At 46.3% G+C, this 17,315-nt stretch overlaps 1 protein-coding gene across 8 annotated transcripts in view; it reads left to right on the forward strand.

Annotated features, from left to right (window-relative positions):
* Positions 1-237: 237 nt before the first annotated feature.
* LOC132424756 (kalirin-like) overlaps positions 238-17,315 on the forward strand; it is a 116,983-nt gene continuing 99,905 nt past the window's right edge. For all 8 annotated transcript variants that reach the window (XM_060010793.1, XM_060010785.1, XM_060010788.1 and 5 more), the window contains exon 1: positions 238-472. In XM_060010793.1, coding sequence (XP_059866776.1) covers positions 388-472 — 85 coding nt within the window. In that variant the 5' untranslated portion in view covers positions 238-387. The remainder of the gene's footprint in view (positions 473-17,315) is intronic.

The raw sequence follows: 17,315 nt of genomic DNA on the forward strand, positions 1-17,315 counted from the left end.
GGAGAGGAAGCTGCACTAAAGGGGAAGCACCTGTTTTGCGCCTGTTTTGTGTACGCTCCTCCTCCCCTTGCGTGCCCCGTGCCGGCGGCCAGAGCGGCCTTGCATAAGGCTCTGGGCCACGCTGCCGGCGGGACTCGGGCAAACAGCTGGACTTTGGAACTCCGCCCCCAGCGCCGCCCTCCCCACCGGCCCCTCCCCTTCTCCCCAAGGTGGCCCTGGCTCCCAGAAAGTCGGAGTCGTTGCCGCGGTGCGGGAGAGGAGGGCGGGAAGGGACAGCCGAGGTTGCGAGCTGGCTCCGGGGCCGCGGGGCCGCGGTGGCCTGCCTGCTGCGCTCCCACAGCGGCGGGCACCCCGGGCCATGCGGGAGCGCTGGGGCCGCGCGGCAGCATGAAGGGCGGCGACCGCGCGTACACCCGAGGTCCCTCTTTGGGGTGGCTCTTGGCGAAGTGCTGCTGTTGCTTCCCTTGCAGAGGTGAGTGGCTGTCGGTGCTGCGCCTTCATTTTAGGCAGAGACCGGGCAAGCTGAGTATGGGGCGGCGGGGTGGGGGGGGAGTAGACCGTGGTCTGGGGAAAATGCGGGTGGGGAGGGGAGCACGGCAAAGGGAGGGTTTGCTCCCAACTGTGTTCATTGCGGTTTCTGCGGCACGAAGCGTTTCGCTTGCTCTCCACTCTCAAGAAGCTTCTGACTTGGATGCGGAGCTGAAGTTTGGGAACTCAGTTACTTACCGGCGACTTTGGTTGCTGGGCTCCAGCCTGCAGAGGGGTTGGGGCGCGGATGCAAGGGAGAGGGAGAGGCCACTCGGAGCTCTGCGCGTCCCTGTAGTGGCAGAGTCACACTTTCGTGCTCTCATTTACATATGGACCTCAGCCGCGGGGTTAACAGATGACTCTTAGCTATAGGAATGTCTGACACTTGTCTCTACACCAGGAAATATTTTTGCCAAGTGACAACTTTCTTTGGGGACTAGAGCGGGCTTTTGTCTGCCAGGGCTTTGGCAGGTCAGCGTGGGTCTGCAGCTCTGGGCCGGAGCTTGGCTCATTAATTAACCAAGAACCCTCTATGTACCCAATTAAGACTGTATTTAATTATTCTGCTAATTTTAGTGTTGTCGAGGAGACTTGCAGGAAGCAACTAATTTCCCCAGAATCAGCCTGCAAAACACGATGGTGAGAAGGATGACAGAAGGAAAGTCATCAATGCTGAAAAAGAAATCGAGCCCTTCCTAGACAGACTTAACAGATGTTCCTAACACAGTTCATGTCACTTTAACACCTCAGCTTGGAGGGTGGGGGAGATTCTGTTTCTGTGTGGTTAGAAGTGAGAATATAGGTTCTCACTTGACATAAGCCTTTTTAAAATTTCACCTATTGGGTGTCTCGCCTCCACCCCTATTTGCAATGCCCCAGTCTCCTTACCCATCCTCGCCTAATGAGTCCTGATGGAACTCTCTGGGAGTTACTGGTGAATAAACTTCATCCAAGTGACCACCGAGTCCTCTGTGCTCACCCCACGCATAGCCCTGACAAATTCTCCATCCTGAGCAGATAGGAGACTACAAAAACTAATTAAATCTGAAGGACCTTTCCCCAAGTCATTAAGGTTCATAATTTCAGCGTCAGATTCTCTCAATCCTGCATTTAATTAGAATAGCTTGGAACTGAGTAGTAGCTAACTCTCAAAATCAGAATTCAGAGGGAGAAGGAAGTTTAACAGGCCAGGGACCCTCACAAAAATCCAAGCCTAGTTCAGAAACATTCAGAACCAAGGCTGGGAATTGAAGCAAGGGGGTATTAAAAGGGAGAGGAAGCAGGAAATGGCCAAAGGGAATCCGAGTGGGTGCGTTTGCGCTGAAGGCTGGGCTGCTTTTATGGTGAAGGGTTTCCAAGCAGGATTTCTTGGGAGTCCATTTCCTGTCCAAAGGCAGAATTTGGGAACGTGGGCGGTGCTTATCTAAAGGCCCTGCAGCTGCCTCCTTGAGTCCAGATGTGTGGCAGCCGCAGCTCCCTTACAGAGTAATTCTCCAGGGGTCTCTCAGCCTTTGCTTTGTTTGTGAATTGCCCTGGCGGGCCCTCCGTGTGGCAGTGAGAGGAGGGGGCAGGGAGCCCCCTTGGGGTGCCTGCTGGGTCACCTCCTGTCTGCAGGACTGGGAAAGCGGCGGCTGCAAGGCTCTGTGGCTTGCAGGGGGCCGGGGGGGGGGGCATTGCTGGAGCCAGAGCTGGAGGAGACCATCGCCTCTCAGCTGAAGACAGAGGGAGGCAAAAGGCCCAAGCCATGAAAGCAGCTTAAAAGGGAGAAGGAGGGTAACAAAGGCGGGTGCCTCTTGCCTTCTCACTCTTCAGTCCTTATTCTTTGCCACATCTGAAACATGTGAAGATGGAAAACTGGGGCTCCAATCTGAGAAAGATGGTGGGGGACGTGACTCAGCCACCCTTCCAAGAGCCCCTGGCAGCCGCTGGACAGGATGATGTGTCTGAGGTGCTGGGCACTGCCCGGGGGCTCCCTGAGTCTGCTCTAACAGCAAGGAGAGCTCAGAGTCCCCACCCAGCCCGAAGGCATATATTCGAAGCAGACTGAAAAGGTAATGTCTTATACTGAGCTTGAATGCAGTGTCCAGAGCCCCAGAACTCCATAGGAAGAGGCTTGCCCAACTGCAACACAGAGAAGGGTTTGGGCGAGAGTCTGAGAGGCTGATGGGAGTGCAGGGCATCTACACCAGGGACGGTTGGCCTCCCTTTTCAGTTAAACCAGTTCCTCTGGTTGTACAGATGACTGTGAAGCTAATGGTTTAGAACTCACTACTATGGTTCCTGAGTCCAGGGGCCTTGACTAACTGGCTTCCAGTCACCCAGCATTTAAAGGGCATCTCCTTCTAAAGTCTGGGACAAAGGAACCAAGAGGAAGTGGAATGTTCTGGTTCTTTTTGACACAAAGCTAAGCTATCCTGGACTTGCTCTGGTGAATCCTAAGTGGTTGTAATTGTTAACACTAGGGTAAGAGTCAAGGATTTAGTGACGTACCTGTGTGGCCTTTAAAGATCATGTTTGAGAAAAATATGGACGAAGTTAGTGGAGCTTGTCTTTGGATTTGGAAAAATGAGGAAGGCAACCCTCTTGTGTTCTTCTGTTCCAGTTTTTGGTTCTGTTGAGTATGGGTGTGGCAAAGGGGTTTGATGAAAGATGACCTTCCTTCCGTACCTTGAAATAAGTATTGAAGGGCAGGAAAACTGAAAACCAAGGGTAGAACAGAAATAGAGATGGGTGAGAAGGAAGAAGGACAGCAAATACATTTATAACTGCCTTTTTGGAAGTGGAAAATAGCCAGACATGAAATAGTGGCATGTGTGTGTCTGAAGGGTGATTCATCACTGACGTCACGCCCTGTGGGAAGTTTCAGGATTTCTTTGACTACTTCGACTTTCCTCTGTACCTGAAGGAGTGGGTCCATTCTGGGTTCTCCTTTAGTGATCTTACAATTTGAAAAAGCGACTTGTTTCCGAGTGACAGAAAGGATTTCAAGTCACCTGGAGGGTTGCCAAGTCATGTGCTACAGACCAGAATTTGTGACTTCTTAGATCATGGAGCCTAGAGACGTTTCAGACCTTGAGAGTTGGAAGCCAGTTTTAGAGCCTTTAATTTTCTAGTCAATTAACTTTGGGTATATGGACAAAAGTCCCTTCTTGGAAACCTTTCCTGACTGTTGCCCTCCTCTGCTTCTCCACAGTGTGCATGGCATTTATTTATACTCTCTTACTGTTGTATCATTGTCCTTGCCTCTCAAGCCCATGTGTCGTCACATCTCCCCATTTGTACTGTGAGACAGTACCTGGTTCAGAAGACTGTCTCAGAAGCGAAGAGAGGAAAGGGTGGCGACTTATCCAGGCCAAGTAAGCTCACAGGAGAGTTGCTGGGATCACAGTCCCATGGCTCTTTCGCCACAGGGGCGATTGGGGCTGACATCACAGGGTATGGGTAAGAGTTATGGGGGATTACAGGGCATCCCGAGTCATCCTTATCTATAATTTCTTTTTTTCCCCCCTACGTTTCCCCAGAATCACTAAGCAGGAATCTTATGACTGGATGTGAATATTCCTTCTTTGGCCCATGAATTAATACAGCTCATTTTATAAACGGAATTTAATGTGTGAAACCATGATACCAAGTTCCTTTAGAAAGGTGTTGGTAACCTCAGAGAGGAACAAAAGTGACATTCACTTTTGTTTACTTTAGTTAACCACCCAAGGGTCAGAGAAGCCTTGGGGCCTTGAGGTATACATCCCTTTTTATTTCTTTATCTTCCAGGAAGTGCCTTTACCACTATGAAAATTGAATTGACCATTTAGCGTGTATGTTTGTCCATTGTATCTCTCGATTTTCTCTGCCTCCCAGGGATATACCTTAATCTGGGGAGAATTTCCACACATACGTCCTGTTGCCGACCTAGATATTATGGTTTTCTTCCCATACCTGATTCTTTGACCAGTGGGTAGTAACAAGAATCTCAATTATTCCCTGCCTTCCAGTCATAATGTAGCCTAGTAGAAATAGGAGTGTATGAATTTGGTTGGGGTGGAGGAGGTTGGACGCGGAAGCCAAATGTCCTCTTTTGGTACAACTGTGGGTCCAGCAATCACTGATCATGCTGTAGGCGTGTCACCCCAGGGGTTCCATGGGCTACAGGTTGGTAAGTCCTAACCTGAGATAAAAAGATAAAAACTCAGACTCTGTGTTTTTATTCAAAATAAAAGGTTTCTGGTTTGGTTTTGTTTTTTCTAAAGTGAACGTGGGGTATTCACTTCGGAGCCCCCAAATGCTGTAAGCCTACCTTAGTCTGGAGCAGTGTTTTTGGTATTGTACTTGATGAAGTTCCTCCTGAATCTTGGTGCTTCTCTTCTGCCCTAAAAAGACTCCCCATCCTTTTGAAGTGCTTTTCCTTTGCAGTGAATGTGAGTGGCTGCACGGCCTGCCCTCTCCTTCAGACCAAGGCCCAGCTTTTCCATGCCCTCGGAAGAGCATGGGTCTAAAAGCTGAGCGGGGCTTCTCAAGCAGAAGGGGCTGTACCGTGGGAAGTTAGAACTGGAAGCAATCTCAGAGATTATTTAATAGATCTTTTTTTCTACAGGAGGAAACTGAGATCCAGCCAGTTAGTAGCAGAGTCAGACCTAGAGCCCTTTTCCAGCCTTCTTTCTGTAACTCCATTTTTGTCTTCCTGGGCATGCGGTTTCTCTTACTCTAGACGAGCCCAACTTAGAAGGGTAGAGGCTGACCCCGAGCTGGAACTGGGGTGTTAACTGTGGAATGATCTGTGATTCTGGGGGACGATTGCGTTGCCTGGAGCCACTGAGATCTGGACCTCCCTGCTCTGCCTTCAGTGGCTGTTCGGTCCCAAGGCCACAGAAGGCAGAGACCGCAGTCACACCTCTGTCTTTCCCAGAGCAGCTTCTGCACATTGTTCTTCGTAAATATCTGTCCATGTTTTCCCCTCTGGTTCAATTTCATTCCAAAGGCCCCTTTCCCCGCCTTTCTTTCTTGTCTCTTCTCAGGAAGTGTACCCTTTCAGGTGGAAATGAATCAATGAAATACATTCCTATCATTCCGGTTTTGAAAGTCACTGGTTTTTATGTAACACACAGTGTTTTAATCCATTTGACAAATGTTTATGTGCTGACTGCCTGCCAGCCCTGCGCTGGATACTGGGGGAGAATGGATGGGAATCATAACGGCACTGACCCCATTGGGCTGCCGTGAGGATTAGTTAAGACAATGTATGTAAAGGGCTTAGCGTAGCACCAGGCGTATAAAGTGCTTTAAAAAGGTTAGCTAGTAACGGTGACAGTAGTTGGGAATACTAAACATAGAACCCATACTCAGGGGACTCACAGCTAAATATCTGTGGGTCTTCTAGGTGGTAATGCTGCAAATCTACATTCCTAAGCAATTTAATGGTCTTGGTTCAAACCATTGTCAGCTGTGCCTCAGTGCTGTAGAGTTGCCTCGGTGGGGAAAGAAAGCTTGTGATCTATAAGTACGATAGGGATCTCCTTTTTTTTAAATTAAACCAATTAAAAATTTTAAAAAGATACAATGCTTCTAGTATTATAATCACTGTGGTTATGTAAAAGAACATCTGAGAGAAGGTACTGGCAAGATACCCGAAGCATCCTCAAGTTAGTCTTCTCTGAGGGGAAACACAGTGTACAAGAATTGGAACATGGCTACACCAGGATTGAAGTTTAGGTCCTGAAAACCTATGTATGTAAAAAGACATCCCTTCCTGCCTGCCCCTTGACTTTGGCTAACAATCTAATCGAGAGCCATTTTTCTGATCCCATCAGCCAACGTTTGTTGCACACCCTTCATTTGCAAAGCTTTGCACCTCTTCAGGCTGTTTTTGCCTAGGTAAAAGTCATGACCTGCCCACAGCAGCCCCCAAGGTTCTGGACATTCTCTGAGGTTTGGCCATTATCTTGTGTATTCCTTGTGGTTGGGAAACCTGGGTAGCTTGGCCCCCCTGCTTGGTCTATTCAGTGACTAATGGAGTTCCTCTTTTGAGGTTGACAGAACCTTCTGTGTTATACTTCCTGCAAGGAGGTGAGCCCTGGTTACAGCTGCAAGGCAGCCAAGAGGCTGCCAGGTTGGCTTTAGCCGGTGAAAGAGCAAAGATCAGAGTTATGCAACAGGTCCTTTCACATTCTTCTTGCTTTGCTGGAGACCATAGTGAGGAAACTAGCAGATTGAAAGGAAGGGAAACCCCTTCCGCTGCTCGGTTGAAACCGTGCCTCATAAAACATCTCTGTATGCAGGTACTTGCTCTCCTTGGGGTAGGATTAGTTGTAGGCATCTGTTTGGTCTCTTACAGCACCTGGTGTGCAAAAGGCTCTCAGGACAGTCCCAGTTTCTGCTCTACCACCATCAGCATCTCCATTATTGCCCCCAGGGAGAAAGGGATATTATCTTTCCCCATCCAAAAGAGAATCAAGCCTCACTGTTAAAAAGAATTGCAAACACGTCACTTCTGCACAGGTTTTGGATGTCAGGCTCACACCTGCGTGCTGCCTCCTCATCTCCTTTCTCTGCTTAGAGCAGAAGTTCTCCAAGAGTGGTTAACACTGGAGAAAATGTTGGAAATGCAGATTCTTGGCCCCATTGACTCAAACTCCGGAGTTAGCGCCAGCGGTCTGTGTTTTAACAAGCCCTCCAGGAGGCTTCATATTTTTGGTTTGTTCTTTTCTCTCCTCTCCACCCTCCCCACCTTCCTCCTCCTTTCCCCCGGCTCCAGCAAGGGTGTCTGTGACCTGCTTCCTGGGGATTCTGCTTTGAGAAGCGGGGGAGGCCCTTACCACTCACTGTTACTTGCCAGGAGGGTCGGGGGTGACAGGGACAAGGTTGGAATTAGGAATTACCTACACCTTCCCTGAAACCTTCAGCACCTAGGGCCAAGTAAGGGTAGTTGTGGCAACGTTCTTCCCATTTAAGACTCCTTCCCTCTTATGTTCATTTTCCTCAGACTCTTAAAAGGTAACTATGCTTACTTCAGAAAAAAATCAAAAGTTAGGCAAACAAAAAAGACCATAAAAGCATAACTTTGTAGCATAATCCTAACTACCTCGTAACAACTACTTAATCACTTAATGTATCCTTTTCTATATGTTTACCCCTTTTAAAATAAATGGGTTCATATTTATAAATGTATTCTGCCTTAAAACATGATTTCACTTAATCTTCGGAACGTCTTTCCATAGAGATGCATTTCCAGGATCTTTTTAGTGGCTACAAAGGGTTTCGCTGTAGACAAGAATTGAACTTGGCAATTGTTGGTACTGATTTAATATAATGGCTAAAATTTGGTGAGAAGGGATGAGGAAGACCCCTGGGCTAAGAAGTAGATCTTTCCAGAATCAGACTGTACAGGCAGATTCTTGTTGTGGAGTTTACGAATCTCCACTCCCTACATCCCACCTTTCCTTTCCGCGAGGTATATTTCACCCCACGGGAGGGGTACGACTTACCCCTCTCCCCCGTGAGACCAGTGTGCACGGGGCTAGAGCTGCATGTTTTACTCCCTCAGCCTTTTCTTGCTTACGTGGTGTTAGGAATCTCCTCACTTCTAAGACTTCTAATTGTGCAGTTGCCTTCATGAGTAGGTCCAGGGATTTCTCTTTTTGAGACATGCCTCCAAAGATAGGTCATTTCAAAATCATTGTTACTGGGAAAGAGAGCCTTGATTTTTTTTTTTTTTTATCTGCCTAGCAAAATCATACATAAACATTGGGAAAACATTTGAAAATACAGATAAATGAAAATAAAATCCCATTACCTAGAGAGAGCTCTGTTAACATTTTAAATATATCCTTTTAGTTTTTTTCCATGTGTGTATTTTTTCCAGAAATAGGGTAGTAGTGTTACAAACTTTTTTCTCATAACATACTAAACAACTTCCACGGCGTTTTTGTGGATGCATTCAGTGATATGCCAGCTCCGCTGAGGTTGGGATTGTTAAATATTCAATGGCTAAGCCATTGGTAGCTTGAAATCAGCCGTGGTGGGAGTAGTTATACTAAGAATGTTACCAGACACCACAAATCAAGGTTTTTCGTTTTATTCAGAGAGCTGGTTTATCAACATACTACGAGGTGCTCATTTTATCATGTGTAAATATGGCTTGTTTTTATTTTCAACCTCCCTATTTTTGGTTGTTTCTAATTTTGCTATTATCAACAATATTGTAATGAGCATTCTTCTAGTTAAGTCTTAACACACACCTATAATTACTTCCTTAGGATAAAATCCCTTGAAGCGGAGGTCCTAAATGAAAGGACATCCCAGATTTCAAGACCTAGTTGTTGCCAGTTATCCCCAATTTTATACCCTTTGAAAGGAAGAGTGTACTGTTCTTTGTTTAAAGAGGATTTATGAGAAACATCCTCTGGGACCAGGAATTTCATGTCTCTCCTATTGTTTACTTCTGTTTACATTTTCTGAATTAACTTAATTCTTTTTAGATAAGGAAATATGCTGGCTGAACGCTTTTGATGCTTAAGCTACGTACTGATAAGCAGGTGTAAAAAAATTCATCTTGCGGGTGGTTCTGGATTGAGAGGCAATAGATCATGATGATTAAGAGCTTGGACTCTGGGGCCAGAACGAGTTTGAATCCCAGTTCTGCCAGTTACCTGTGTGACTTTGTGCGAGTTACATAAACTCTGCCTCAGTATCCTTGTCTGGAAGATGGAAAGGATGACGGAACCTAGTCACGGAGTTTTTACAAGGCTTAGATGGGTTGACATACGTGAATCACCTAGAACTGGCACATGGTGAGTGCTGTGTCAGCGCTTGATTATTTAGCGTGAATGAGTATATAGACGTCTCTGTGGAATTGTGCCAACTATCACATTCAAATGATTTCATTAGTTCCTTAATCATATGAGAAATTGAGCTGAGCATATTTTGTATTGACCCCCAAATATTTGAGTACCATGTGGCAGGTATTAGACTAGCAACCATAGAGAATTTAAGATGTGTCCATGCCCCTGAAGATCTTGCAGTCCAACTTGGGAGCTGCCCCATAAGCATGAAACAGTAAATAATGACCAAAAAAAGGAAAACAGTTGCTGAAGACAATAAGAGGAAAGATGCTTCAAGGTCCTGCCTGATTTCTGACTAAAATAGTTCTGCAGAAGCTGATGAGAGCACAGTGCCTGGGGTGATCTGGGAGGACTTCTCAGGAGATGTAGGGTTGTCTCTGGGCCCTACAGGGGCTTTTAAAGGGCTCAGTACATAGTGTGAGCAAAGCAGCAGGGATGTGCAGGGGACCACAGAGGAGAGGTGAGACCTGCCTTCTCCGGCTGTGCTGTCTAATTCTGTAGCCACTAGCCATGTGTGGCTATTGCAGACTTGAAATGAGGGGGGTCCAAATGGAGCTGTACTGTCGGTATAAATTACATACCAGATCTCAAAGATTTAGTACAGAAAATGTAAAGTAGCTCAGTAATCTTTATATTCATTACATATTGAAATGATCATATTTTGGACATAGTGGGTGAAATACAGTATATTACACTTCATTGTACCTGTTTGTTTTTACTTTTTTACTGTGACTACTAGAAGATTTTAAATGATACAAAATTATATAATTTTATTTTTTATATAATATAAGACACGTGGCTCACATTTGTGGCTTGCATTATATTTCCTTTACATGGAGCTGTCCTAGACTTTATAGTCCATGATACATTGATGTGCCGGAGTGGAAAGGATATAGAGTTAGAAACTTTCACCCCATTCCAGGGCCAATCCAAGGCTGTCCTGCAGCCCCTGCATAATTACAGGAGGATGGCAGTCTCTCTGATGCTTAAAGATGCCCATGGGCATTCTCCACTGAAAATTTCAAGCAAAGCAGTTATACATTTTCCTTTCTGAGCAAGGTAGTTTGTGAGGAAACAAACAGGACTGAAATTGCAAGTTCTCCTCATGGAGCACAGATTAGCCAGATTTTAGGAACAGAAGGTGGGGAAGTGCTGAAAAGAATAGTGAACAGGAAGACTGACAATGCGCTACCGTCTCCCAGCTGTCTAACCCCCAGCTGACGGACTTCACTCCTGTCCTGCCTCTTCATATGACATGAGAAGTGTGGCTGGCCTGCCTGTCCCCAGGGTCTCAGGGATAAGATGGGGCGGAGGGAGCCCGCTGCTCTGACTCAGGACCGAGGTCCAGAGAAGGCATGACTAGGTGGGTGCATGCAGCTCCTGGTTGAACTCGGGCAAGTTCGTTTTGCCATTTAGCTGAGTGACGTTTGAGTGTTTGATTCATTCTGAACAGCATTTCTCGTCCCGTTTTTGCCCTCCTGAGGCATCACCGAGCGCCTGGCAGAGCGCAGTGCTCTACAGGCTATTGGGACCATCTCCCTATTTGTGTAGGGAGAGTTGAATATATAGCACGCCTTGTTTGTATGGCATCATAGAACACTAGAACTTTACAGCATCGCAGAACATAAAGATCTCAGTTTTATCCATGAGAAGAGCACTTTGGAAAAGACAAAAGACTTGCCTGAAGTCTGAGCTGGTAATGAGTAAAATGGTATCATTCTGTCTGTAGCATATTGCTTATACCTTTACAGAGAAGACAGTGAAACGTAGAATAGTCCTGCCCTTTTTTTTGAGGGGGGAGAGATGGAGAGGGTAGAAGCACTGGATCAAGTCTTCTGGGAAATCCAGCTCTTTGGAAGGAATCTGGGGGGGCAGGGATCCCAGTGAATCAGAAATCGCTCTCAGGTTCCTGAAACTATGTCCTAGCCACCTGCTCTAGATCTGCTCCCATAGGAATCTACCCTACAGTGGCCACTTGCATCTGGTGTTTCTAAATGTCTAGACGGATTCTGGGGGAACTTTACCACTCTGAAATCACAGCTGGATTCCCAGAACCTAGAGCTGAGGGCTAGGTTCCACAGGTCCTGACAAAATCAGGATCTGTTCCACTGGCCTGGAGTCTCCAAGTGAGGCAAGGCTATATGGGGGATCTTCTTTAGACATGTCATGGGATCTTCCTATGACCTTCCAGGCCTTATGGAAGGTCAAGGTTGATCCGAAGCCAGGCCTGGATAGCCAGTGTGCTCCAGTCTAATCAGGGTCCCATGAAGCCCTCCCAGACGACCCAGGGAGGTTTGTGGCTGCCACAGTGTTCTGGGTACCTTACTCAAAGTTTCCTGGGCTGGTCATCTCTGACTCCTCCAACACTGGGGGATCATTGGCAATCAGCCAGTGAACAAAGTGGGTGTGGCCTTGCCCTTGTAAATTTACAGTTTCGAGAGGGCAGCAGATCTCTCTGTCACACACACACAGATCTTTGTAAGTGCTCCCAGAGGGCACTGTGAGCGTATCGGTTGGAGGGAGAGGGGAGGAGGTAGAAGTTACACTGGGGCAAAAGGGACCTTGTGTGAGGAACTGACGTAAGTACTGAAAGTCTGTTACTGCCATTCTTCTGGTCCCCAAGTGGACCACATTTACAGGGTCTTTCCAGAAGGTTTTGCTAAATATCATGGGAGAACACAGGGAAGTAGAGTAAAAGAAGCATAAAGTGAGACAGTTTATGGAGGTCACCTTGCTTGACACTGGCTTGCTTCAAGAGCTCATGTGCCGTTCTTTGGTTCCCAAGCACCTGGGGGGAACCTGTACTGTGTCCATAAGGGATCATTGCCGAGGCCCTCACTTCCTAATTCATGACCTGAGTCCTAGGGAGCTGTCATGTTCCTACATATCTTGACACTGGGATCCAGATGGGAAGGGCCAGATTCCCATTCACCATTACCCACCTTGGGCTTCCCCCCCGGCTCTAGTTTCTGCTCTGAGGTGTTGCCATCCACAGCTGCCACCTCCTATAGGGATACACCCCCAATCACACATGAGGACAGGTTTCAACTGAGTCAGAGGGAACCTCTTCAGCAGTGCTGTAGACTTGACTCTACAACATGCGGGTCAGTGTACTCAGTGGAGTTCTGAGACCTTTTCCGGTTCCCATTCCACAAAGGGTTTAAAAAACGGACAATCCTATTTGTTTACTTGGATTCTGTGTGAAGGTGGGCGAAGACCTCAGTAACCCTCTGGGGTTATTCCCAGCCTTTCTAATTTTTAAGTCCCTGTTTCTTTGTGCTTTGGTTTGGAAATTATATCCCCTTCCCGATTTAACTGACACCCTGACTACCAAATAGTGCTTCCACTTGGAGTGTTATCAGCTACCTCTCCCAGAGTGTCTGTGGATCTCCTCAAACAGCCAGTTTCCCAGCTCCTTCATGGTGAGGTAGTCAGGTCTAAGTTTAACTGTGACCTTCTGCCAGCATACACAAGCGAGGACTGCAAGAGCAAAATCAGAGCTGGTCTATTCTCAGGGTGTGTGTGTGTGTGTGTGTGTGTGTGTGTGTGTGTGTGTGTGTGTGTGTGTGTGTGTGTGTGTGTGTGTGTGTGTGTGTGTGTGTGTGTGTGTGTGTGTGTGTGTGTGTGTGTGTGTGTGTGTGTGTGTGTGTGTGTGTGTGTGTGTTGTAGGAGTTAGAAGAGTAGGTGGGCAAGTCTCCCCAAAAGACCAGATCAGCCCTGGGGGGAGAAGTGGAGGAGTTCAGGGTGGGGAGAAGTATAGTCATCCCACAGGATGAGTGGGGTTTATCCTAGCTTGGCTGGGTCCCTGGGAGAAAGTCAGCCAAATTCTCCACCCTCTTGGTTTCCTCCCACTGTAAAGTATCAGCGACATAGCTCACCTGGCTTTGTAATTACCGTGGCTTCCTGCCAAGCATTATGCCACAATTATGTGCTCACTCTTGCCTCTTATTCCAAAGTCACCAATCCCAGGTTCATGAGATACAATCTACACATTGTATTGTATAGATTTCAGCCCTTGTTTCATTGTCTGGGGTGCATCTTTGTTGGGTTTGCATCTTTTTCTCTTTCAATGTGTACATATCTCAGAGACAGGACAGAGGCAGTGTCTGTAATTCTGTTGGTAGAATAGCTTTGCACATTTTTATACTAAAAAAAATTTTAGTATAAAAATATGCAAATGCAAAGGATTGAAACTGGTTTGGTTTGTAAAATATTTCTTATTATAACTTAGTCACACCTCCAATTTGTGTTTATAGTCATAATTAGCATCCTACACCATAAAATTCATACATACCTATGTGCCATTTCTAGAATGGCATCAGATTGTGACTCAGATAGGACAATCTTATTTTTCTGTTTGCTCTCTAACAAACAGAGGCAGGTTTGGAGACGCCATGTGGAGCGTATGTGCCTTTCCAAAATGCCCTGGCGTGCGCTTGAGAGGAGACCCAGATCACAAAGCTTCTAGAGCTGGGATTCTAGCACTTTGTGACAGTGTCCGGGTTAGTCTTACAAAAGGGACTTGTCTAGGAAGGGAACATGGGCCATTTAGCTCTCTTGTGCTCCTCTGTCATTTTCTGTAAGTAAACGAGCAGGATTTTTGAGGGCGGTTCTCTCTTGAGCTCAGGTCTCTAAGGGGAGACTGTGGGTTAGAGAGGGTCAGACTGAGTTCCCATCCTGGCATTAGAATTTACTAAATTACATTAGTCTAGTTACTTAGCTTCCTTATATTAATTTCCTCATCCTTATACTTGGGAAAATACAGGTATTTACTGGAGTGTGTGTGTACATCACCTAGTATAATCTTAGCTTTCTGGCACATAGAATGCACTCAATAAATGCTGTTATTATTATGAACAATAATATTCTTTCTCATTGTCAGATATTTCTCTGACTTACAGGGCAGTAATTTGAGATGGACCATTAAGTGGGGTGGAGGATTAGTGAATATTTTTCAAAGCTTTCCAGGAAAACAGACTTGTAACTTATTACACCTCTAATTACTGGCCTTTTGCCTAATTTTTGATCCCTGGGAGCGTCCTTGTTCAAAACAAGTTGCTGATCTGGTGAGTCCTAGGGCTGATTCAGGATGACAGTTTTTCTTAAGAGGTAAAAGGTCTCCTGCCTACACCTGGCCAGCGTGTTGAATTCTTAAGCAGTTTTTCAGCAGGTCACCACTAAAGACCTTTATATTTATTTGTTTAGTTTGTGCCATTATCCTATATTCGTGTCCAAAGTTGATCAGCTTGGATGTGTTCCTTGAATTACTGCAGTTACCTGATCCGCTCTGGTAAATACCTGATCTTCCATTTATGGCTTAGAAATTTCTCTTCTGTCCTTAGCAACCAATCAGAGCGTCTTGTATTCAGAAACCGTATTTATCACTATTAGACAAAAACAAAGAAACTTGACATTTTGGTTAAACGTATTATTGGTTAGATTTGAGATTACTTTTTCCAAGAGTGAAACTCACTTATAGACCTTCATATTCAGCAGGTAGGAGGAAGTCAAAAGTCCCCCAAATTGACTCCCTTGGGACCTGTGTGGAGTCAGACCATGTGACCGTCCTTGACTTAATCCCCGTGGCCCAGGGAATAAAATATTCCAGTTATTTTAGGACCCACCCCTGGGGTGGGGGTGAGGCTAGAGATTGAGCAGGGGCAGGGTTTCAGCTCACAAAGCTGGGAAATCTGGGGTGCTCCTGTGCTGGGGAGGCCAGCCAGCAGGCCTCGTCCCTGTTGACCCATAGGCCCCTTGCTCTAATGAGAAACGGCAGTGAGTTTAAGGACAGCTGAAGTCCTCCTGCCTCTTCTGTTGCACGTGCTCAGGGGACAGCATGGCCAGCTCTCCTGGAGGGGTAAGGAAGTTGTGTGCTGGGGAGGCCTTGTGAAGAGGTAACATGGGGAGTGTGTCTTGAAGGGTCAGGTGGGATACTCTTCATCTAAGAAGTCGGACAAAGGAAATAGCGTGGGGAAAGGACGTGGGGTCGTGGATGGGAGTGGAGTATCTATGGAAATGATTTACCATGTGGTACTACAGTCTCCCCTTTGTTCTTCTTTGGGGAGTCAGCCTACACATTTCACATATGAGAAGACTGAGGCTCAGACAGATGAAGCGATTTCCCCGAGAGCATGTGGTTAATAAATTGCGTCCTGGTCTCTTCTCAATATTCTACTCTCCCACTTACCCTGCTGCCCAGCTTAATTCTGATCCTTTTATCAAGTTCTATATTTTTTTATTACTGTAATGGAATTTGGTACAGTTCCACATTGTGTCCCTGAAACTATCAGATGGGTTAGCAATTCCAGAAGCAGCTTTTTCTTGCGGGGGTATTACTTTTATTTGCATATGTAAACCCTTTGCCGCCAAAGCTCTTAACATAACATAAGCATTGCCTGGCATACACACACACACACTTTCATACCCTAAATAGCAGAGGCCTAGAAATGTTTGTCTACTTTTGCCAACATCTGACTATGATTATCTTTAACCACAGTCACACTTGTTTGTCTCTTAAAATAGTATTGACTCTCCCAGGGAGGCTGTTTCTAGTCAACACAGCCCTCCCGGAGCCCTGTGTATTCCACCTGCCTTCTGGTAGCCGGGACAGCCGTGATTGACTGTGATTAATTTCCCTGCTCCCTTGTGTTGACACTCCTGAATTCTTCCTTAGGGTTCACAGAGCTCTCCTAGTGAGAGGATTAGATCTCACCTCCAGAGCCCACCTGTTGACTCAAGTAACCGAAAGTGTAGCTCTCCCTGCGATGTCCCGTCAGCCCTTCTTCCTTCCTGTCCCTGCCTCTGCCCACAGGCCATGCCACTCTGCAGGAGTCAACTTCCCCAGAGGAGAGCCGCCTACAGGCCCAGCTGTGTCTGACCTGTGGGTGGACCCAGCCAATTTTTGAAATGGAATATACCTTCGCCCTGTTCCTCAGCATGGATATTAAAAATGTGTGTCCTTGCTTTGGGATTCTGTCTCAGAGAAAGTCAGTATCCCCCTCTGCCAGCCTGTCGGGTTCCTTTGCTTTAAGGTAAAAGTTGCTTATTTTGACTTGGAACTTGAAGAGAGTTAGAGGGGGATGAAGGTGTTGTTTTACCTCACAGTTTCTATCTACGAATCACCCCCTCCCCACCATCCCCCATCCCCTGGAATAATACATCATACCAAGCCAGGAAAACCTGCTCTCCGATGGGGCCCGGTGGTGGTCTTTGAGCGGGTCTTTCTCACAGCATCATCAGGATAAAGGAAATGAACAGCATCAATTCACATGTGTGATTCTGGGTGGTGTGCTCTGGACTTGGATCCCATCGCTAAGAGATGCCTTTTCTGAAACAATCAAGGGGACATGTGGGTGGCAAACACAAAAACCCTCGGGTAAGGACTGAAAAACAAATAGTTTGTCAGGATTGCTTTTCCGTTTTTCAGGCTCGCTGTATGCTTTGAACAGTGTGTTCTCCAGAGTAGGGGCATGGAGGTCACCAACTAGGCTCTGAGAAGAGCCACTCCTGGTGCCATTGTTGGGCTGTGTTGCTCATCCTGAACCACAGAAGTTGTTTCTGCATAACCTTGTGATAGTAGAGTTGAAAGGTGAGGTGCTTAATGGTAGAAAATAGGTTTGGGAGATGTAGGTTGCAGATGAGCTCATGAAAGCCCTGTAAATATTTTTATGATCCTTAAATTATCTCGCTAAATAGAATGAGGACTGTGCAATTTCCATTCTTCTGGGCTAGAAATAGTTCAGATTTTCCACACTTGAAATTTGAACTAGAAATTTTTAAATTCATTTTTGTGTGTACAGATAATAGGGTGCATTAAGACACTTTCATCCCCACCCCTACTGTGGTCCTTCATCCAGATGAGGCTCAAAACTATGAGTGTAGATTTTAGAGTCCTGCATACCTGCCCTAAACACTGGCTCTGTCATTTACCACTTCTGCAACCTGCCAGAAGGG

The sequence above is a fragment of the Delphinus delphis genome, chromosome 4 (assembly GCF_949987515.2).
Source record: "Delphinus delphis chromosome 4, mDelDel1.2, whole genome shotgun sequence".
NCBI lineage: Eukaryota > Metazoa > Chordata > Mammalia > Artiodactyla > Delphinidae > Delphinus > Delphinus delphis.